We start from the raw sequence: 24,363 nt of genomic DNA on the forward strand, positions 1-24,363 counted from the left end.
TCTGGATTGCATGCTGGGGCCTAGCATAGTGATTGGTGTGCACAGATACTAAGTACTGGAAGAGCAGGTGCTCAGGATGTTCATCATCAGCAGTCAGACTGTCTGGATTTAAATGTTAGCTCTGGGGGCAGACTAAGCTACTGCCCCATATTGGAGCGTGTGGGTTTGAGTCTTGCCCTCACTCCCAATTCTGGTTTCCTGCTTGGGGATACCCTGGTTCAAGTAGTTGGATCGCTGCCACCCCTATAGGAGGTCTGGATTGAATTTCTGGCTCCTGGCTTCAGGTTGGCTCAGTCCTGGCTGTTGTGGACAATGAGGAGAGAAAACTAGTGGATGTGAACTCTGCTTCTGTTTCTCCAGTAAATAATAATAATAATAAATTCTAGTTCTGTTTCTTTATTAGGTAAATCTCCATGTGCCTGATTTCTCTCCTTTGAATATATACTTATCAAAATCAGGTACACTGTCATCCTCTGTAAATGTTACTCCATGTTTTATCTCACAAGTCCTAGGCATGTGGGTCTTAAGCTTTGTTAGCATTAGACTATCCTGTTGTTGTGTGGAGGATTTAGGCCTGAGTCCATGTGTCACCCTCAGCACCTGGAAAAGTATAATTACCAGAACATATGTGCTGATGGCTTGACCAGTTAACTGACAAATGTTTCACTCATTGAGTAGGCACACTCCTGATTGTGACTGACCAATTTCAACCTGTTTTTCACATCACAGTTCAAATGTGATGCTGCTATTCTGACAGAATGAGTCACTTCCTCCTCTGGCTCCTGCTGCAGAATGGACAGGGATATTCAATGATACCCACATTTGTGAATTCAATAGGCATTTCTTGAGAGTAACTACTGTTCTTCCAGCTTTGTGTTGGGCACATACATACAAGTTATATGATACCATGTACAAACCTAGCTTGTCCACAGCCTGTAAGCTTTTCCATGGTGGAACCTGTGCTAAGTACCCACTGCTCAGCATGGGGGGCACTTGTGGAGACTAGCATACCTTGTCTGGGTCTAGTTTGCACAGGATGACTGGGGACCTGGGTGCCTCCAGTCCTTCGGCTCTGGCTGGCTTGCTCACCTCCCGAACAACCTGTGGAGAGGACACACAGCTTTAAACAGGGAGGCAGAAAAAGAAGAGAGGAGTATGTGTGGACAAGGCCATTGGGCAAAAGGCTTAGGTGACTGGAGGAAGTGATTGGCTGAGTTAGCCACCTGCACAGATGTGGAGTGCTCAGGACCTAAAGGGCTTTTTTCTCCATTTGTCCCTCAGATTGAAAAGAGGCAGGGTCAGGAATCAAGCAGCTTGGCTTCTAGACCCGGTCATTTGGCTTTTGGAAAGCTACTTCCCTGCTCTGGACCCCAGTGCCTACATCCATAATATGAGAATAATGTTCACCTTTGGCTTGGGTTGTCTGAGGACATGGAGATCATGGCTGTGATGGGTGAAGAGCCTGCTGCTGTGACAGTGTGCACCTTTTACAGCAGCCTGAGGTGGCAGCCAGAGTTAACAGCGCCAATGATTTCAGTGATGTGGAAACTGACACTTAAGAGTCCCTGACCTGGGGGAGGGGGAGGGGGATTCCCAAAGCCTATGAAACTGTCATATAATTAAAAATAATAATAAAAAAAAAAAAGAGTCCCTGACCCAAGGCAATAAGCATACAGGCCATGAAATGATGACAGCCACCACTTCCTGCTCACCTGTCAGGTGGCTTTCTGTGGATGGTACCATTTTATCCCCACCACAGCCTTGTGATCCTTGAATTACAGATTAGGAGGATGAGCTCTGTGAGGTGGCAGCAGAGCCAGATATCAAATGTGGTTGCCTGCTCTAATCTTGTAGGTATGGATCTCCCAGGATGGGAAGGTCAAGCCAGGCCACTTAACTTGGGGGCTGAAGTGCCTTCTGTCCCCTCCAGACCCTGGAGTGCAGTGGCTCCCCCAGCAGGCAGGTTCTCTCCCTTCCTTCCCCTCCTGAGACAGCAACAGTGATGAGAAACACCATACATTCTGGTGGGAGTGTGGGTTATCACAGGAAGGAAGACAGGAAGGGGAGTGAGGGAGGTCCTTGGTTTCATTGTTCCAGCAGGGAGATCAGAGGAGGAGAAAGGCAGGAGTGAGAAGCAGAGGCAGACGGAGATGGAGGGTCTCTGCTAAGAGCCTGGGGGAGAGGGCTTTGCTGTTTTTGCAGCAGAAAGGCCTGATACTTGCTGGACACAGGCTGGACACTTGCTCTCTGGCAGGAACTGCAGCCAAGTACTCTCTGAAATACTGATAAGACACACTTACATATGAGGAAAGTGAGACACAGAGAGGGGAAGTCATTTGCAGAGGATCACACAGCCAGTAAGTAAGTGCCAGCAAAGTTTTCTTGTTATTTCTGTGGTATCCTGCTTATGACCTTCAGAGATTCATTTTCTCAGCTTCCGATCCTGCTCCCAACCACTTGATTGTGTGATTTTGGCAAGTCATGGAAGTTTGCTGTGCTCTCAGTTTTCTCATCTGTAAAATGGAAGCCATGATAGTCCCATTGCAAAGGTAAATGTCATCATGTGGGTGAAGTTCCTAGCATACTGCATGACACAAAGCAAGAGTTCAGTGTACGGTAGTTCTCAGAGTTCTGTAAGTTGGATTACAGCTTCCATCCAGGAGGTATATGAGTGCAAACTGGACAAGCCTATAGTAGGGATGTTAGAAAGGGGGATCAACTAACTAGAGAGGACAGAAGCTTCTAGTATGAGGCCTGTCTCTTGCAGATGCCTGAGGCTCACTTTTGCACAGGAGCCCTGGCTGTGAGCAGGTTGTTTGGGCCCAAGCACTGCCCATGTCTCCACATAAAGCTTGGTTCATTTTAGGGGTAAGATCAGTCCCCTGAAGGCTGGCCTGGGGAAGAGAGGAGAAAAAGATAGTTGGGTGGGAAGTACAGACCCCATGTACCTTCAGCCATTCCTCAGCCTGCTCCCGGCTCTGCAAAGCCAGCACCAAGACCTCTGTGGCACCCTGGCAGAAGTGCAGCTCGTGTCTCTTGTGCCGGCTGTCTTTGGGCACATAGCTGACATTGCAGACACCTAGTGCCAACCGTAGGTGTGGCTGCCGGTCCTTGGAACTTTTGTAACACTGGACAGGGAGAGAAGATATTAGTGCCTTCTGGAGTTGGGGGAAGATGGCAGAGACCTCTCACATAATAGCTCCTCCACCTCAAAAACCTCCCAGACTCAACCCACCCATGGGCATTGCATGAGGACACTAGGAAGCCTGGCCCCTCAGGGAAGTCTCCAGGCACACCGCCTGCTTAGGAAAAGGTAAATTTCAGTGCAATGCCTGGAACACCATTCTAGCCTGAAGAACCGGAGAAGACATGACCTGGCTTGAGGGGAAGCCAATTCAAACCAAGTACACAGCAGAAATTGGACAGAGAGAATTCTGGGAGAGGCAAGGTTGGGTGTATACCCACTGGGTTGAATGTACTAGCAAATCCAGACACACAGGAAGGTCACACTTAATTAAAACCCAGTGAGGTTTATTCTAGGAATGCAAAGATAGTTTCAGATTCAAAAATCAACCATATAGCTCATCATGTTAATAGGAACAAGGAGGGAAAAAGTCACAAATCTCAATGGAGGTAGAATTTGTACCCACTTGTGATATAAACTCTCAGAAAACTAGGATATAGGGGGAACTTTGTTTCATGATAATAAGGAACATCTACAAACAACTACAGCAAGTATCAGCTTTTATATAACTTATTAAAAGCTTCCCTTTGTTGGGAATTGTTTGGCTCAGTGGTTAAGACTTCCCATATTGGCTATTTGGATTCTGTAGCTAGCTCCTGATTCCTGCTAATGTGGACCATTGGAGGCAGAGGTGATGGCTTAGGTAGTTAGGTCTCTGCCAAACACATGTGAGACCTGGTTGAGTTTCTTTCTCTGGCTTCATCCACCCGTGCCCATTGTGAGCAAATGGGGGAGTAAGCCAGTGGATAGAAACTCTGTCTCACTAATTAATTAATTAATTTTAAAACTTACAACTTTTCCTTTGAGATCTGGACTGAATCAAGGATGCCTGCTCTTACCATTTGTATTTACACCATGCTAGAGATCCTGGTCACTGCAGGAAGCCAGGAAAAATACAGGAAAAATAAGTATTAAGTAGTGGGGAAAGAATGGTCATGACTCTTTGGATTGGTACAGTGTTGAGCTGAACTTTTCACTGGCCCAGGGGGCAAAAAGGTCATGTTTCAAATATATCAGTGTTGAGCAAGGCTTATCAACATACTTTTGGTGAGGAGCTGTTATTTTTTCTGAAATTATATTCATAAACCATATTCATTCTCCTGTTTTGGAATTAAAGGCATTTTTCTTTTTTGAAGCAATAGTGATGAGAGATGGTATACTAAAAAAAAAAAAACCTTTAGCAAAGCAAGTTAAACAATGAATGCTGTGGGGAATTTGTTTTATAAAAAGCAAACATATGGAACCGGTACAGTGACATAGCATGCTAATCTTCAGCCTACCGTGCTGATTTATATCTCAGCTGCTCCACTTCTGATCCAACTCCCTGCTTATGGCCTGGGAAAGCAGTGGAGGATGTCTCAGGCCCTTGGGCTGCCGCACCCACATGGGAGCCCTGGGGGAGGCTTCTGGTTCCTGGTTTTGGATCAGCATTGCCCTGGCTGTTGCTATCATTGGGGGAAGTGAACCTGTGGATGGAAGATTTCTCTCTCTGTCTTTACTTCTCTCTCTCGTTTGAAATAAAAGTAAATAAATTATTTTTAAAAAAGCAAACATATAGAAATGAGGGTGAAAATATGTACATTAAGACTTAACCATGGGGGCCCGGCGGCATGGCCTAGTGGCTAAAGTCCTCGCCTTGAACGCCCCGGGATCCCATATGGGCACCGGTTCTAACCCCGGCAGCTCCACTTCCCATCCAGCTCCCTGCTTGTGGCCTGGGAAAGCAGTGGAGGACGGCCCAATGCATTGGGACCCTGCACCCGTGTGGGAGACCCGGAAGAGGTTCCAGGTTCCCGGATTCGGATCAGCTCACTTGGGGAGTGAAACATCGGATGGAAGATCTTCCTCTCTGTCTCTCCTCTCTGTATATCTGACTTTGTAATAAAATAAATAAATCTTAAAAAAAAAAAGACTTAACCATGGATATCTCTTGGTCAATGGATTGTGGGTGGTTTTTAAAAAATCACTTCATTTGTTTTTCTTTAATTTTATAAATCACATTTACTTACACAATGAAAAACAAGAAATGTTGTTTTAACGTGTTAAAATATTCTTCTCTGGCCAAAGAGAAACTTGGCAAAGACTATACCATCAAGTGTATAGGATTTGTGTGTGTTTAAATTCTGCCAGCAGGGGAGAGACCTCATCCTGGAAGCTGTAAGCTTTGAACCCCTGCCCACACAGCCAGGCCAGAAGGACTGAGACAGATGTCACGCACGTGGAGGCACACTCACACCCCAGGCCACGTGAGGCCACTCACCAGGAGCTGATCCTCCTTGATGACCGTCAGCTGCTTGGCCCACTGCCCGAAGCGCTTTTTCCGCAGCAGGAAGGCGCATATCCTGCAGTCCCTCACTAGGTGCATTGAGGCCTCCTCCGAGGGCCACTGGTGCCTGGGCTGCGGTCCCTTCCCTTCTTCCTCCTCCTCATCATAGGACTCGTAGGAGCTGCTCATTGCATCAGAATCATTGTCTGTGGGTGCCACAGGAAAGGTCCTGTCACTGTGCTGTCCCCAAGGAAGGTCCTCAACTTGGGGAGGGGCATGGACCCACACAGGGGCTGTGGCATGCCAATGATAATAACTAAACACACCCCTGTCTTTGTATGTGTTTTAGATTCACCACTTGCTTTGTGATCTTGCTGACTTCATGTCCCGTTGTCCTCCTCAGTAAAGAGATCTAATAGTACCTCCTTTCTTCAGCTGTTTACCAATTGATTACCACTTAGTAAGTTCTCAGTACCTTCACTTCTGTCCTGACCCCATTACTTTCTTCTTCATTGTCTCAGGTGATTCTCGTGGCCATCCAGTAAATCCCCCATTCTATGGATGAGGAAGCTTGAGGCTCAGATGGAGGAAATGACTCACTTAAGATCAGTTGTCAAGAGTCAGGGCAACGGATAGAGTCTGGGTCCTGACTTCCAGTTTTAGGGTCATCAAAAGCAAGGGCTTTGGGGACCTTGACTTGGTTGAAGAGTGGTGACCATGTGTGTGTCCAAGGCCATGTCAAAGCCTGCTCTTTGTGCAGATAGCACTTGTCTGATCTGTCCAGTACTTACAGGAGTTTTTCAGCTCGCCGTTCAGCCTGGTCGTGGGGTAGCTGCTGTCTGCGTCCTCATAGTAGCCATCCACGATGGAGTGGGCTGGGCTGCAGCCATCTGTGGAATTGTCAGAAGGGGCTTGGGGAAATACAGGTAGACTCCAGGGATAGGTCTGGTAAAAGCCAGCCTACCAGCACCCTAGCTCAGGGAAGAGTATCAGTTCCTGGCTGTTCCTTGTCTGGGTGCTCTGTGCATCTTGTCTGGCTTCCCATCTACCCTCTGTGTTCCTGCCACCAGGAACTGCTGTGATGGGCCCTGCCATACTTTTAGGCCTGTGTTCCTGCTCTTGCCAGTGCTCTCTTATCTCCTATTACAGAACTTCTACTTATTCTTTAAGACCTAGCACAAAGATTTGTCCTCCAATCTTCCCAGTCTTTCCTGTGACCCCAGGGTACTGGGGAATGTGTACATGTTGAATTCAGCCCTGGTTCCTGCTCTGCATGGAGTGGTGTTCCAGCTGCTCAGGCTCAGACCTCCTTCTCTGCTCTGCCCTCCTCGCCTCATCTTCCTCCACCCCATCCCTTCTACTCACTTCCAAATACACCTATTCCCTCTTCTTATCAAACTCAATCTCCTAAACATATATGAACACAATGGAAGACTTAGACTAGAGGAGAATAACATTGCATGGGAGTTGCTACCTACACAGAACTCCGAAGAGTACATTCCTATTTGGGGCTGGGAGACAGCGTAGCACAGAGGTTTTCTGGAGTTACTCAAGATTTGTTTTAAAATGCAGATCCCTGGGTGGTATCCCCAGAGATTTGGTTGTCCTGAAGTAGATTGGGCTGAGAAATCTGCTCTAAAAATGAAACAAAATCATTTGTACATGTTGAATACCCTTTATCTGAGATGGTTGGGATCAAAGGTGTTTTGATCTGGGAATATCTGCCTGTATATACTGAAGTATTGTAGGGATGAGACCCAAGACTAAATAGCAAAGTCATTTGTGTTTTATATACACCTTTATTTTATTTAAGTATTTTTAGTGTACCTGTGTTTGGCCAACCTGTTCCAGGAGGTCATGTGTGAAACTGTCCACTTTTGGTGTCATGAAATGCTGAAAAACTTTTGAATGTGTGGGAAAATATTGGCTTTTGGGATTTTCTGATTTGGGATGCACAATCTACAACAGCAAAGTTCTAAATGTACATAAAAATAGAAATAGTGTTGAATGCCAGTGATTTATTCACCAACATTATTTTACAAGACTATGCAAGATTCTTCTTATAGGCAGTTCTCAGAGCACACTTACAGGTTCAGTTGGTTAACAGCATGTGCTTTTAGCTTGAGTTGAATTCAGATCCTCTCTCTGCCTTTTACCCAGTAACCATGGGCAGAAAACATGGTTTCTCTGCATTTCATATCTCTCAGCTGTGAAATGAACAGCACCTACCTTGGGTTATTGATCCAATACAGATAACAGCACTGGGAGGCACACACGAAGTGCTGGACCAATGTAAGCTGTCACGTTTAGTGTGTCCTTTGAGTCCCATAGTGCTGGGAAGGAGGAATGTGCCCTGCCTCACAGATGAGGAAACAAGCCTCACAGAGTTTGCAAGTGACAGCCTGGATCAGAATTGAGAGCCCCAGCCCGGATGCACGTCCCATCCTTTGGGAAGCCTGCTTTTCCCTGGGCCTACTGGCTCTCACACTACACTGTTCTTCAATACTCTGTGCTGGCCTCACATCCACTCCTGTCCATCTGTTTCCTGAGGACAGCAGTACTGACGTTCTTGGTGACCGGGACACCAGTTCTGTGTCCTCAACGAGTCTCAGGGCCTGCCTTTCCCAGCAGCCTCTCTGGGGTCTCAGATGTTGTCCATTGCCTTGTGAAGTGGACTGAGGTTGCCAGGGGCAGTACAAATGGGAGAGGAGGAGGTTCTGTGGGGAAATGGGTGGGGCATAGGGCAAGGCACTCGAACACCTGGCAGGGTTGGGATCTGGGCGCGAGAGGAAGAATACTCCCCGATGGGCTTGGCAGCTGTTCCTGGATGGAGTCCAAGCCCTTCCTGAGGCCCCCCTTCCCTGCTGCCCCAGGATCCCGGCTGCTCCTGGGAGGAGGCCTCTCTGCCATGTCTGAGAGGGAAGTGGACTGGGAAGGTGGAGAAGCCTCCTCTCGCCCAGGGACTTCATTGGGATGATGGGCCCAGTAGGACCCCATTTCCTGCCTTTGAATAGATAAAGTGGAGCTGCTTGGTTCACTTCCAGAGAGCTGTTTGCATTGACCTAGAACTGTGACTTGTCAGGCTTGCAGGGGGTTCTGCTAGTGCAACTCTGTCATGGCCAAATGTCAAAAACAAGTCAAGTATCCATCAGCAAATGAGTGGATAGGCACAACATGGAACATCACTTGGCCATAAAAAGGAACACAGTTCTGCTAGTGCTACAGCATGTATGAACCTTACAGACATAAAGCTATGTGAAAGGAGCCAGCCACGAAAGGTCACATATGTATGAATCCACCTCTTTGTCGTGTCTGGAAGAGGGAAGCAAGACCATGGGGATATGAAGCAGACTGTGGGTCGCAGGGGTTGGGGCAGTGGCTGTTCACTGGTCTGGGGGTTCCTTTTGGGATAAGGAAATGATTGGGAACTGAGCGATGGCTACCGCTGTGAACGTATTGAATGACACTGGTTGCATATTTAGAATGGTGGCAGTCAATCTCATGTGCATTTTACCACAATAAAAAAATTCACCCATAATTTAAAAAATTCATTCATTTTCTCAGAAAATCCTGTTGATAGTTTCTTGCATATCCTAGACAAACTTCTAAAATGGACATGTACTAGATTCTACTAGAAAAAACTCCAATGGCATCATGTTATAGGCAGTATACTATTTTCTTTAATGACTTACCTTGCAATTAATTTCTGATCAGTGCTAACTGGTTTTATTTACTTTCTGGTGGTTGGAGAATATTCCTCCGTGCTGAAGGATTGTGGGTGGCACCACACAGACACTATCTTATGCAAATGAACTATACATGGTCGTCTTCCAAAACTACAAACATGTTCTTGCTGGGATGATAAGTCGTTATCCCCAAGCAAGTGGCCTCTTCTGATCCTCAAAGGAGTAGCCACCCATTATAACCCAAGCACAAGCATGGGGAGGTTAGGCTCTTCTTTGTGGCTGATTTAAGAGATTTCTCTCAGACAGTTTGTACAAGTGCCTTCTAAATAATTTTAGTGTGTCCTTTTGGCAATAAAAACAGGTTTATGTATTATATTTGTATTTACTTATGTATGTGTAAATTACCTGTGTATATATAAACTCTGAAGTGTCATGCTATTAGATTATTAATGCTAAGAATATTCACACGGTGTTTTGTAGGGATGTGTGAAACCAAGTATGGACAAAGCTCCTCATATTTCTGCCCACATCATCTTGGAGTGGCCTGCTCTGAAGACTTTAGGTTTAGCCCATATGCTTTTGTTATTTAGTCTGCTGACTCGTTAACTGACTTCTTTGTAAGATGCTTATGCTTCCCTGCTGAGACACAGGTTGTGTCAGCATCTGCTGGAGGGGAGTTCTAGGTTAGCAGCAGTGACAGGCGTCAGAACAGGGAGTCAGAGTGGCCATGCTGACCTCCATCCTGGCACATTTAGATAGGAACATGTAGCTCCTCTTTCTTCCTTTAAGGAGAGGAGAATCAGAGGGCTGGAGAGAGGAAACAGGGGTGTTGTAAGGCCACCAAGAAGTGAGACTAAAAGCCAAGCTCCAGGAGAACAGGAGGGAACCTGAACTTACTGTGGGAGCTGATGTACTCTGGGCACTTGCCGGGGCCTAGCGGGAGGGCCTCCTCGTAGTAGTCCTCAGGCGGAGGCTTGCTGGGCAGTGGTGGAGGCAACTCACCTGCCTGCAGGGGGACAAATATGTGTGAGACCAACAAGCTGGAGAAGAAGGGTGCTGTGGGTAAGAGGGAGGCTGGAGCTCCTGGAAGGCAGGAGGCAGTCAGAGTATGAAGCTACAGCTTAACAGAGCTACATGCTGCAGACAGGAGAGTCTGTGTGTCCTGCATGGGTAACCTATGTCTCCATGCAGACTTATTAAGCCTCTGTGAGTCTTGCAATCCTCTGCAGTCCACATCAACATCGGGCAGGAGGACAAGCAGGTATCTTGAGCAGGTAGCTAAGAGCTCAGACTCTGGGGTCAGGGCAAGCCTTATTTTACAGCAACATTCTGTCACTAGTTGTGGGGCATCAGACATACTGCTCACCCTCTCGAGCTTCAGTCCTGTCATTTGTGGAGTGGGGATAACAATTGTGCTAACCCCATTCGGCTGCTGTGGGCATGTAAAGTACATGGTGAGCTATCAGCAGTTGATGCTGTTGATAGCAGTGATGAAGATAAACTGTGCAGCTGACAGACATGGTCTCTGACTGCCCTGGGCCCCCTTTTCTAATTCCACAGCCCCAAGGTTGGGAACCCTAGATATGGTCTTTTCCTTCATTTGTAGGTGAAAATTTCAGGCTTTATCCAAGACAGAAAGTGATTTGCCCAAAGCTACGAAGCAGAGTAGTGTGGAGGGTAGAAGCCACGCAGCCCCTGGGGCAGAGACTTCCTGCAGGGCCTGTGTGTGTGCACTTCCCAGGCTGGGTGGTGCTAGCCGGGGGCCCAAGGGCCACATGGATTCTCCACATACTCTCCTCTCAGCACCATCACAGAAAACATCAGGGCCACTGAAATGCCCTGTCCATAACCACCTCTAGAGACAGCCAGGAAGATCAAAGGGCCTGTGGGCATGGGGACCCAGGCCATGACTCACATTCCTCAGAGATGGGCTCTTGGCTGGCTCTGGGCTGGCTCTTTTGCTGGTCTCATCATCATCCTCTGGCATGTCCCGGAGGTCACTCAGGTCACAGTCTAGGTCAGGCCACGAGGCAGAAGAGACACGGATGCACATGGTAGAAGGTAACAGGGCTGGGTTAGGGGTTGGTAACTTGCAGGTGGGGGCAGGCCTCACCATTTCCACTAGTAACCCGAGTAAGTGACCCAGTCACCCTGCATAAATGGGTCCCAAGAATCCCCACTCTGTCTCCCAGGCTTCATGAGAGTATGGAAGAAAGACAGCATTTGTCAGGGTGCTCCAGTTGTGCTGCAAAGGCACAGTCCCTAAAAATCACTTACTGTCACAGCTGTCAGTGTGTTGAGTAGGGTTGTCCCCCTTTGGATGCTCCCATGCCTAGGGCAGCCCCTGCTCTTCCAACTTGGCTCTCATTTTCTGCTGAGCTACTGGATAGTATGACCCAGGGTCCCAGAACAGGACTGGAGAATGGGCACGGCAGGCATTTTCTCTCTCTCTCGTGTGGGGCCCTCTTCGGACTGCACATTTACCTGTGCTATCCATTAATTCTCTGGAATGGCATCTCATCATTGCAGATTTTGGTTATATTCCAGAACTGGCAGGACCCAGGGATGCTAAAGGATTGCCCAGAGCAACTCAGAGACATAATGTGAGAGGAAGGCCCTGCCAATCTGAGGGCCTTCTGTAAGCTGGAGCAGCAGACACACATCCACAGGCAGAGGGAGGGTCTTAAAGCTGAAGTCAGGATACAGTTGCATACCGAATTCCTCAAAGAGGGACTCCACAAAGCTGGGCCCAGAGTGGAGGTCTGCAGTGTTCACATACAGGTAGGAAACTTCTTTGGCTGTCAGGAGGAGGACACAGCAGCAGTGAGCAGGGAAGGGCCCAGGTCTGCTCCACCCCCCTTGGAACTTCCCTCCCATACATTGTGAAGTGTGTTCATATCCCACGTTCTCTGATGGTTTTCAGACTTTGTTTTCTTTTTACATTGCTACTGACAAGGATCTCTCTCCAAGGAAAAGAATGCCCAGAAGCCAATGTTACAGAGGTTTCCCTGGGAACAACCAGGGGACAGGGATTCTAGCAAGCATGATCAGAAAACCACTGCCTCATTTAATTGTCCCTGGGGGAGAGGTGGGAAGCAGCTGGCATCAACTCTGTTTTGTCTCTGGGAAGAGATCACCCACTATATGGCTTCCTATAGTGGTCTTCAGATGCTGTGAACTCTATGGAACATGGGTTCAGCTCATTTGAGTTCACTGGGCACATTTTGTCCCTTTGACTGAGAAGGGGATGATGAAGAACTTGCAGTGACTGAAGGTGGCTTGCTGCTAGGCCCACAGTGAAGGGTGGAGACCTGGAGGGTGGGACATGGACAGATATGCAGGGGAGGGGTACAGCTCAGAAGGATGTGTGTGTGTATTAGAGGGGTGTGGGAGTGCTTGTGTAGCGTGTGATGTTTATGCTTATCAGTGTGTGTCTTATGTGTGAATGTATGCCATGTGTGCCTGCTGTATGTGTGAGACGTGTGTTCTGTGTATGTGGTCTGGAGAGGGCTGAGGCAGGGTGCAGGCACACAAAGAGCACAGGCAGGATGTGTTGGAGCAGGAGGTTCAGGTGGATGGACAACTGGACCAGTGTGAGATGTGCAGATATCACCATTCCAGAGGCCTCTGTGTCTTTCTGCAGAAGGACCTGGGGAGTTATTGAAGATTCTGGAGGAGGGCAGTGGAGATTTTACAACCTGTCACAGTGAAAACTTCCAGACTGAGTGTCTGTGGCTGACCTGGGAGGGGCTGCAAGTTCTGTAGGATGGAGGCCACAGCCATCTTCTTCTCCAGGGTGGTGTCACTGAGGTACTCGTTGTCCAGGAGGCTGAGTAGCCCTGTGAGCTCTGGGATGAGCTGCTCCAGCACTGGGGAAGAGGATCAAGGAGCACAGTCACAGCTCTGCATCTAGGAGCCTGCACCCTTCCCACCCACCAGAGGTCAGGAGGTGGGCCTGGGCCCTCATGCAGCTGTCCCAGCTCTGACCACCGTCTCCCTTGGGAGGGCCGGTTAAGTTAACCTTGTGATATTTCTCCAGGCCTCTCCACTATGCCTGAGACCTCAGGTGGCCTTGGCTGGAGGACTGGACATCCTAGGTTCACTCTGAGCCCAGTCAGCCCTCAGGCAAGGCCAGCAGGCCTCACTAAGCCTCACTAGGCCTCCCTTTGTCCCAGGCTGCCCTCTGCTCTGCAGGCCTGGGGGTGCTCAGCTCAGGTCTCAGCCGGGAGCTTCCAGCTGTCCAGGACACAGGCAGGAAGGGAGCTTCCTGTTGCTTCCTTTCATACACTTCAATCTCTGGAACCTTCTGTTTCCGGTGCCTTGGCCAGAGCCAAACTAAACATTAACCCTTCCCACCCCATGTCTCAAACTATCATCACCATTTCTGGTTTCCAAGCTACACTAGTGCTTCTCAAACTTGAGTGTACACACAGGAACTACCTGGAGATTTTATCAGAATGTAAGTCCTGATTCAGAAGGCCTAGGGGAAGGGGACTAACACACTTTATTTCTGACACACTCTGAGGTTGAAGAGCCCAAAGTGGAGAGTCCTTTAAAGACTGGGGCGTGCCAAGACCATGATGTCACTGATGCAACTTGGGACTTGCTTGTCTTAGAGCCGAAGACCAATCTGGTCACAGGAGTAGCACTGTTCTGCTTGGAGTTCTGATACCCAAGAAGAAAGCTAGCCTGTGCTGAACAACCTTAGGATCTGTGGGAAGTCCTTCCATGTGATTGTCTGATTTAAACCTCCTATCAAGCACTTTGTTATCCTCATTAGATGGAGGGTCATCTGGCTGGTAGACCCTCCACTACACCTGCCCCATTCACACTCTTCTGTTAACCACGGACCTATATTGCCTCATGCTGCCTCACTTGATCCCACCAAGTTCTGAGGTAGATCCCAGGATCACTCCTACTTTTTTTTTTTTTAATTTTGCCTAGAGATACAGAGGAAGAGATCTCCCATTGGCTTGTTTGCTTCCGAAATGGCCATTCACAACCAGGTCAGGAGCCAGGAACTCCATCTGAGTCTTCTATGTAGTCCAAGTACTTGGGTCATTATCCACTGCCTTCCCAGATACATTAACAGAAAACTGGATCAGAAGTGGAGTTGTCAGGTGCTCTGATTATGGGATGTTGGTGTTACACATGGCAGATTAACTCACTATACCACAGTGCTGGCGCCTGGCCCCCTGCTTATTAGGCTAAGAGATGAGCAACAAGCATGAGGTTATGCAGGGATAAGAAGAGACTCGTGCTGAGGTTTAAAACTCCTTGTGCTCTCTCTGGCCCCGATTCTCCTGCAAAAGCAGGAAGAACCTTACCTATTCATCCAGGATCTAAGATGCCTCTTAGGGACTATAACATCATGCAAAAGAGAACTGACCCTGGAGCCAGACAGCCTAGGTTCAAATCCAGCCTCCATCATTAGTTTTTGCACTTTCTGAAACTTATATAAACTGTCAGGGATTCAGTTTTCTCCTCTGTTAAGGGGGTATAATACCAGCACTTGCCTCATAAGGCTGTATATGAACATTTATATCAAGCATGAAGAGTAGTCTAGCTGGCTAACCACAGGACAACATAGTAGTCTAACCATGGAACAACTGTCCATATTACATTCATTGGAAAATTTGCCTCGCTGGTCTGTGCTGATGTCTGTCAGCATCTGCTGCAGCCATGAGGCTCTGGGGAGATGTGGACTGGACTGCAAGGTGGCTTCTCTGTCCCCTACAGTGGGGCTTTGCTTGGTCAGTGTGAGTGCTCCAGGTGCTAGGTGCTAGCAGGCATGAGCAGATGACTGCACATGGATTTCCTCTAAAATGGACATTGTGTATACAGATGGGGCACTGTGCGGAGAATGTGATGTGCACATTGTCTCTGTGGCTTTAAGTATCATCTTAAAGTTGGAGATAATGAACTAAAGGCTGATGACATGGACAGGTCCCCCATCTTCAACACTGAGGCAGGGACCTAGTGGCAGTTTCCTATCTAAGTCCCATGGCACTTCTGAGTGTTGCACTTAGGATACTGATGTTTCTGGAACTGTCGCCAAGATGGTTGGGAGCCATGGAACAGTTGCACATACTGAAGGAGGTAGATTCTGGTTAGGTCCAAGTCTGGGTGACTTGTAGGTTTTTGTGTTACACAATTTTGGGGGTGGGGAGGTGAAATGTGCTGAGGCCGCCATGCCACTGAAGCAGGGGTGCAGGATTGGAGGGGAAGGAGTCTTCCTTTTTTAAAGCAGGAGGACATTTATGGTCACTTCAGCCAAACTTAGCCATTTTGAAGAAAATCTTGAAATGGAATCATAAACTTCCTAGCGTCCTTAGACATTTGCTGAGCAATAAATGTGTGCCCAGCTTCCCACTGGGAGTTTAGGAAACAATGAATGAAGGGTGGCCTGGTGGGCATTTTGCTCTCAGTAACACACATGTGCGTGCTCATAAGCAAGGCCCTGGTGAATGCAAGGCAGTGGGTGCCATAGGGCAGCTTGGGAACTCTCTGAGGCCCACAGGTGAATGCTCGCAGGAAAATCCAACATGCTGCTTTGCTCTCACCAGGGGCCATCACGGCACCAGTGTCAGCCCTATGACAGATGTTCAGAAACCCTTTGATATCAGGATCTCAGGATCTCGTTATACTTTTAAAAAATATTAAGGACTGTACATAAATTTGGTTTTATGTCAATATTTGCTGAACTCATAAAAAAACAGAAAGTCTTAAAACAGAAGGGCACATAGACAGCCCACTTAACTTTCAGAATATCCACAGCATCAGACTGGAAAATTCCACTGTACACTGTGGAGAAGAACGCTGAAAAGGCATGGGCCCTCTCAGTATTGTATAAAAGTAGGTTTGACACCCCCAACATCACGCCTCTACAGATATTGCCCTTTGATGAATGACTCCTGATTGTCCAGTGTTTGGGGCTTCTTAACTATTCCTTCTTCCCTTTCTTCCCATTCCCTTTCCCTCTGGAAACTTTAGGGCCTTAATTGTGAAGATTTCATAGAAGAAAACCGAGCAACCAAAAAAAAAAAAAATAGCTCACTTAACAGTGAGAACTTCTTCCCAGAGATTCATCCTTATGTGCCGTATGGATTCAGAGACTTCTCGGCCAGTGCTGGGCTCTCCAGGAACAATACAAAGCTAACCCCCGAAAGCTAGCTTTCAGGCACAATGACTACAGAAGTGCCTTCAGTGATTGCTTTGTTTTGAGCGTTGAAAATCCAAAACCACAGGGATATGAACCATCTGAGAACTGAACTGGAATAGTCTTAAGCACCTGTGACAAATGACCCTTCAGGATCTTCATATACATCCACAGGACAGCCAGCTCGAATTTTAGAATAAGGACAGAACTTGGGAATATGTATTCCTAGGTCTCCTATCCAGAAAATCTGAATCAATTGGCCTGTCCCAGAAACCTGTATTTTACAAGTATTCCAGGTGACTCTGATGCCAGGCAGTCCAAATTTCAACTTTTTCAGAATATTAGAGGAGACATCTATTAATACCAGGAATGTAGGGAAAGCTCCTATTTTCCTTAAAAAAAAATTCTCACTAAACATCCCCTTTTGAAATAAGGGGGTAGAATTTTCACTTCAAGCATGAAAGTGGAAATAAAAACCCTACGGGAGATGATCAATAGCTGGAGCACAGAGTCCTGCTGAGAGCAGCACAGTGGTTAGAAAGCCAGGGTCAGACTGTGCACATTAGGATTTGTTGTGCTGTCACTTCTGACCATGTTAGAGAATGCTGAGCCTGGTTTTGTCACATGTACAATGAGAACAATTGGGTTCTGACCTCATAGGCAGGGAAGGCCAGGTACGGTCATGCTTGTGAAGCACTTGGCATGGCACTATGTCTGGACCACGCATCAAGTGACAGCCACATTGTTGTCATGGCTACTCTTTCCCAACATTCCTCAGAACCATGCAGACTCCAAAGTACTGGCTAGACAGTACTGATAGTTAGGCTGTGATTGTAGCAACACTGTTCATATGTATGGGGCTGTGTCTCAGTACACAGATGCCCAAGGAGCACTTATTCAAGGAACAAAGTATTTTGGTGACCTTGTTTAACACTCTCATTTTAAGTACATAGACAGTGAGAGTCAAAGAAATTATTGGAATTAACTATGATCACATGACCAGTTGGAAAAAAGTATCTGGTGTCAAATTCACACAAAGTTTACACAAAACATGGTGCTTAAGATGAATCATGGAAGAGTGGCTAAGAGAACAGGCTGTGGGCAGACAGGACTCTCCCAGCTCTGTCATTTTCCAGCCATGGGCCCCTGGGGATATATCTCAACTTTCCTAAGGTTCCGATTCTTCACTGCAAACAGTGTGGGTAATAACAGTAGCTGCTTCACAGAGAAGGGCACTCAGTGCCCTGTAGCTACTCCCTGCATTCCTGTTTGCCTCCTGGGGTGGAGTCAGGTGTAGTACCAGCACAGCAGAGGCTGGGAAAAAGAGACATCCTGGGACTCTTCAAGTCTCTTCCCATGGACCCTTTATAGCTCTGGCCTTTTCTGGAGATTGGGATGGGTGAGAGCAGAAGGCGGCAAAAGCCCTTTGCTTCGGGTGGTCACAGACCAAGGATTCCTCCATGCCAGACAAAGGGAGCTGTAATAATGCAAGCCAGGAATCACCCATTCCAAACCCCTGCCCGCTTTGCTCCTCCTGTTCCAAGTCATCTGTGCTCCCTGAGGGCAGACTCAGGCATCAGGTCAGGACTGTCTTTATGTTCATTTAGAATCAAGAATAGGTTTTGTTGATCTTGTTTGGTTTAATTGAGTTTTAGGGATGTCAGATAAATTCCAGTGATGGAAAAACAAAGCCAACAGGAAGAAATGGACTGATCATTGTTTATAAGTCTTTAATTGTGTCACAGAAATCCAAAATGGGATAATTTGTGATGCAAAAAAAGTTTCTCAAATAAAACTACAAACTTCTTTAAAAATCCATCTAACATTAGGCTGCTAAGCGTTTATTAGTCCTGTTAAGCACTCAGCCAAGACTAATATTAGTTGTCTCTCTGCTCCTCCACCTTCTCTACCTAATTGAAATCAAAAGGAGATGTTGTGTAACAGAAATTAAGCCATTGACAAAAAGCATGTCACTAGCTCTGAGGACCTTATCCTCTACACAGTGAAAATTTCAAGCAAGTGACAACAAAGGATCATGTTTATTTAGAGTCCTTAATGGTAATTAGTCTAATTTCCATGACAGAAGGCAAATGAATGATTCAACTTCAGCAAATCATATGAGTAAAACATCTAGGCCCTTCACCACAGAATCTCATTTCTGCCCACCTACCAGAAGCCAGAAGTAATTCTGTTAAATGCAAAGCAGTAGGGGCAGCTGTCATTTCCCTTTTCCCTACCTCACTATTCGACAAAACTTTACAGGGGCCACAAAGATACTCATCCTTCATTATTTTTATAGATAGAAAATATGTGGAAAGTAAAAGAGTTGTGGGAATGTGGTTTTATGAAGGTCCTGCAATTTTTCTTTTGGTTTACTCAAGTTTCCTTTCTTATTTCCACACAGTAAAAGAACTTATTTTCCAACTCGAAATCCCTCTTGTCCTGGAGAAAATGCCAGTGCCTGATTTTGGTGATAGCTTTACATGTGGTATGTTTTGAAAAGCTAGTCTGTGAACAGGACACAGCCCATTGTAACGGCAAGGAGGCAAGTTTCCCTGGAAAGGAAAATGATTACTGATGAGAAGGGAGCTCTACATTTGGGTGGGGGAGGAGAGGAAGAGGAAGCTTTCCTTTTCTTCCAGAGACTTCCAACCATCCTTCCCTCATGCTGTACCCCTGAGCTCCTTAGCCTAGGGACAGGCTGTTTCCTTGTCAACCAGGAGTACCCTTTCTACTCTGATCTCAATCTTGTCCCTTCAGGATCCCTTCCTGTCCTCTGGACTTCACCCTTTCCCCCTATTTCATGCTATCACAGTATCAAGAACCTCTCCCTGTGGCACTTCACATTCTTTAAGTCATATTTAGATGCATGGCTTTTGGTTACTGTCAGTTGACATGAGCTCCCTGCTGGTTCCCTGCAGGCAGTAACAGAGCCAGGTTTTGCCAGTGCCCATGCACACAAAGTGCTTAAGTGATGGCAGAATGAGTGGATTCTTGGAGCACACTGTTGTGTTTCTTAAGTGTGAATGTTAATATGACTTAAAAGCTGTGTCTATCCTTATTGTGGTTCAGTGTAGTAAAAAAGACACTTGCAGAAAAGCCAAACAAATAAGACAAACCAAAAGGTAAGTAGAAGCCCAATTCCTTACTTTGCTAAAATACCAATCGTGCTATTTAGTTGAACTTGTACCTTTCATGTGAATATATTTTGTAGTTGATGGATTTTTTAAAAAAAGAATTAGTTTTTATTTGAAAGAAATTGAGTGTGAGAGAGATACCTTTCATCTGCTGGTTGACTCCCCAAACGGCTGCTGTAGCTAGGGTATGCCAGGTAGCAGCTAGGATCTGGGAATATCATTCATCCAGGTCTACCACTTGAGTGGCAGCGACTCACATATTGCAGCCAGCATCTGATACCTTCCAGGTGCATTACCAAGGACTGGATCAGAAGCAGAGTAGCAGGGATTGGAACCAGAATCTGACATATAGGATATTGGTGTCTCAGGCAGTAGCTTAACCCACTGTACCATAGCATGAGCCCCTGGAATTTGATTCTAACATATAAATTATCAGATAACGATAGCTAGCTGATACGGAACAACTCAAAGTATCTAAGTTTAAGTTACGTTCCCCCAATTCCTAGCTGTGGACCTTTGGGTTCCTAACATAACCACACCATGCTTCCTTCATGCCTTATCACATGTGAACATGTCTATCTTGTCAGTGGGAATGGACCCCAATACATGTGAAAGTGCCTATAATGCCGTCTGGGATATAGTCAGCACTCAGTAAATACTGGCTACTTATTCTACTCTTTGCATGAGTTATTTGCATAAATTATTTCTTATGAAAGGCAGGTAGCTGTATTCTACAGGTGGGGTAACTGAGGATTACAAAATGTGAAGAATTTTTGAGGAACTAGTGTAACTAGGATCACTCTACCAGTGTTCAAAATTTTTTGGGATGCTGCTTTGGTCTGTGTGAAACTCATGGTTAATCCTGCAGAGAGGTCACCAGCTCTACTGGTGAGGCTGGTAGAGCTGTCATCACTTCCTGAGTTCAGAAATCTTTCCTTCCACTGCCCCCAGTCTTTCCAAGTTGTTACAGATCTACCCAGCTGGACCCACAGGGATGTCTTCCTTCCTCTGATTTTACAAAGATTTCTCAAATGAAGGCCAAGCAGCAGGCTCAGCCTTGGAGGGGACAGCCCTGGCTGGATCTGCATTGTTTATCACTAGAACAAACACTTCCTGTTGTGGCAGGCTGCATGCCGGATGGAAAAGAATGATCAAGCAGCGGCAGGGAAAACCCAGCTGCAAATCCAAGGGCCCAGCTCTCTGCTTTCCAGGAGTTAAATATAGCCTGGCGTGAGGCAGGACAGGGGGTGGTGAGGTCACCTTGGACAGCCTTTGTGTGTTAATTAGAGTTCTGGCAGGAGACTGAATACATTTTTATGTTGAAGCGAAGAGGGTAAGTTTGACTCCCCAGACAGAAACACAGAAACATTCATGAGGAAGGGAGGTGGGGCAGCAGGGAGGGCAGGACTCGGGCCTGGCCTTGGAGTTCATGGCTTGGGCTTGAGCTCCTTCCGTCTTAGTTCATGGCTTGGGTTCTAGCTCCTCCCATCTTCTCCTGTGTGATTTGGGGGGAGTTATTTAATTCCTCTGAGCACCATTTTCAAATCTTTCTGTACAAAGGAACTAGGGAAACCCATGGATAGGTCTGCATGAGGGGGAGTATCTGTGGAAGGTTATAAACCATTGGCATTGTCTCTGAGCTATTGTTATTTCATAAAGATAGAGTGGTCACAGTTCACTGGGGAAGAAGGTCTTGGGATGTTTCTGGGTGATGCTTCCCCAGGTACTGCAGGCCACACTCCTGGGCTCTGGTCAGCCTGCATCTTCAGTGGGCTCCCAACAGCAGTTCTGCCCATCCAGTCCTCCATCAGGAGGGACCTGGCTAAGGACACATAAGTTCTCAGCTCCAAGCTGCAAGGAAAGCTAAAGCTTCCTCTCTTCAGGCCATCCCCAGACCACCCAGAGGGGTGGAGGCTGGCCACTGAGTCCCGAGGAAATAACTTTTGGCTGTAGGACTGGGTTCTCCCAGAATTGTTCCTTTGTCTACGGATTCTTCCCTGTTTGCCTCACACAGGAAATGGTTTCAGGAGGAAGTGGAAAACACACTGTCCTCCCCTGCCCCCAAGATGGCAGCTGTTTCCGTCTTCTGCAGTGCACTGTCCCCTCCACCAAAGGCTTAGGACACTTGGTAGTCTTGGGGAGTTGCTGGGATGCCCAGGGTCAAATGTAGGCAGCATTTGCAGGCTCTGAAGTGATGTTCCAGATGTTTGTATAGATAACCTCATTTCATTCTTCTAAGGGTCATGCCAGATGGGTTCAGTTTTTATTTGCTGCTTTATACATGAATCAAATGTGCTTCAGAGAGGCATAGCTATTTGTCTTAAGGCACACAGTGAGCAAGGACTCAGACCTAGACCTAACTGCAGAGCCTAAGCTTTCAATGAATGTTTATTATATAATACCCTCTGACCTTCTTCTAACAGGGACCCTCTGGTCCCAAAGCTTGCTGAACTCAACCTGAGTCATGTATGACCTTTCCCCACTGGTGTTCATTCCCCATCAGGTCAGGGGTCACCTGAGGCCTCAGTGGGGGCGGGGCTTGCTGCCCTTGAGAAGTCAGAGTTTGAAGTCATAGATGTCTCAGAGTTTAAAGGCTCACCAGACATCTCTGAGACATCTCTAGGCTCTGGCCAGGGCTATCTGGATTTTGAAGGTAATGAAGATGCCCAAAGATAAAACAAAATCACCACCACTTCCTTATATGCCAGTGCTGTGCCTAATGCTTTTATTTCTTTTTAGGGATAGGCCCTCCTAGGGTGGGCTGCCACTTGAGATGCTTACATTCTACATTGGAGCGCATGGCTTGAGTCCCACATTCTCCACTTCTGGTTCACTTTCCTGCTGCTCCAGCTCTGGGCAGTGACATGATGATGGAGCAGGTTGTTGGTTCTGGGTGGAGTCCTAGCTTTCTGGCTTCAGTCTGGTCCAATTCTGGCAATTGTGGGTCTTTGGGAAGTGAACTGGCAGACCATTTAGAAATAGCACCTCAGGTAAACAAAAATGAATTAATCCTGATTGAATACTCTCATCATGCCTTACTTTTAAAAACCATTCATTCATTCAATTAATGTAATCTATTATGTTTTCTAATGAAATAAGCACCCACAAAGTTACTATTCAGAGCAAAAGCCAACATCTTGACATCTTACATCTGACTCTGAGATAGGACCTCTCTGCTTCCTCCATCCTGAATACTGCATCTGGGGTACCCTTGCTTTCCCTGTAGTTTTATTACATTAAGACTTAGAGCTGAAAAACCACAGTTGGCATTTTAGTTGCTTTTAACTTAGAAGGGTGTAGTGGTATGGGTAAACCTTTATGGCTTTTCTCTGTAACACGTAGCTAAGGTTTACCCATGTTCCTGCCTGCCTCTGTGTTCCTTCGTTTTTCACCGCTGTATGCTACTCCCTCTCAGAGAAGGTGGGTACCTTTTCTGTGTCTGATGTTTCTTGCCTATTACCTACATGGTCAGAATTCTCCCATTTCTACTGCCAGGAAATTGAGGCCTAGAAAGGTTGAGGGGCTTGCTAGAGGCCACAAATGTCAGGATTGGAACCTTCTGGTGCAGAGGGGGAAATCATAGGCACAAGAGCCAGAATCTTGGGGCCCAAGCCACAGCTCCATATTTCCTGGCTGTGTGGTTTTGGGCAAGTTGCTTCACATCTCTGGCCTCTATTTCCTCAGCGTCAAAGTGATCTGATCCCAGCAGACTTACTGACCATGCCAGTGAGAGGATAGCACACTGCAAAGGGGAGTCTGTAAACCCGTGGAGTGGGATTAGAATAGAAGTGCCACCCTCCCCCTCCACAGCCAAACAACAGAACTTGCAAGGCATCCAGAAGATGAGGTTCAACAGTACCCCATTCAGCACAGCCGAGGCTTAGGTGCCCGATCTTCTCACAGAAGCCCCAGTGTGGTAAAGGAACTGGGAAGACATCAACAGCTGCCTCAGGCTGTGCTACAAGGATCCCAGGATGTCTGCTGCTTTGTTCTGCTCAAGAGAGTTTTCAAATATAGCTTTTACTGTTTCTGGTTTATTTTCACTATCTGAGACTTCACCCCAGCACTGTTTGTCCCACTTCCTCTGAACAACCTGCCCTCTTCCAGCTGCCACCTCTGAGGAGCTGTGTGACCTCACACAAGTTACTTAGTTTCTCTGTGTCTGTTTCCTCATCTACAGAATGAGGATAGAAGTAGTACCCATCCCTGATGGTGCTGTTCTGAGCACTCAGTGAGGTCTTACACAGCATGTGTAGAGCAGTTCATAAAGTATGCTAGACAGACTGTCCCCGTCCACTGGATAGTGTCCTGTCATCCTCTGAGAGTACTTCACATGCTGCTGTCTCTAGGAGGCCAGTCCTGGATAGGCCATGTCACCTATCCAGATAGCTTGTTCAATGTCTTCACTAAGCTGTACCCCATGATGGTACAGAAGTCACAGTCATCCAGGATCCAACAGATTTTGTGGAGGAGGGACAAACTGACAGTTGGAGTTTGGAGGAAGGACCACAAATGTGGATAGGGCCTGTGAATCCTGCCTATGACACCTGTCTCAAGAACAGAAGGGCCCCTGGGGGTTGGGTGTGGGCAGGCTCCCTGGAGCATATGGGGACTCTAGCACATGGTTGGTGGAGAACAATTCCAAAATCCCAATATTAGGTTCACCATATAGAAGGATTTTCTAGCAATCTGAATCAGGAAGTCAGGCAAATGCCCTTTTCAAGAGAACTTGAATCAGGTAGCACAGCCCCTGGCAGGAAGGCTAGGACTGGGAGTAGCATACAGAGGAGGTGATGTAGCCTCCGGTGGCAAACACTCAGAGTTGTACTTGGGGTTTGCAGCCCCGGGCAAGTGATGGCACCTCATTGAGC

General features: G+C 47.0%; 1 protein-coding gene across 3 annotated transcripts in view; it reads right to left on the reverse strand.

Annotated features, from left to right (window-relative positions):
- The window catches only part of AFAP1L1 (actin filament associated protein 1 like 1), a 57,657-nt gene that overhangs the window by 21,440 nt on the left and 11,854 nt on the right, over positions 1–24,363 (reverse strand). For all 3 annotated transcript variants that reach the window (XM_004587554.4, XM_058677216.1, XM_058677217.1), the window contains 8 exons: positions 12,937–13,065; positions 11,911–11,994; positions 11,112–11,209; positions 10,094–10,202; positions 6,302–6,400; positions 5,505–5,716; positions 2,949–3,128; positions 1,012–1,101 (listed from right to left, as the gene is read on the reverse strand). In XM_004587554.4, coding sequence (XP_004587611.1) covers positions 1,012–1,101; positions 2,949–3,128; positions 5,505–5,716; positions 6,302–6,400; positions 10,094–10,202; positions 11,112–11,209; positions 11,911–11,994; positions 12,937–13,065 — 1,001 coding nt within the window. The remainder of the gene's footprint in view (positions 1–1,011; positions 1,102–2,948; positions 3,129–5,504; positions 5,717–6,301; positions 6,401–10,093; positions 10,203–11,111; positions 11,210–11,910; positions 11,995–12,936; positions 13,066–24,363) is intronic.

The sequence above is a fragment of the Ochotona princeps genome, chromosome 19, assembly GCF_030435755.1.
Source record: "Ochotona princeps isolate mOchPri1 chromosome 19, mOchPri1.hap1, whole genome shotgun sequence".
NCBI classification, from domain to species: domain Eukaryota; kingdom Metazoa; phylum Chordata; class Mammalia; order Lagomorpha; family Ochotonidae; genus Ochotona; species Ochotona princeps.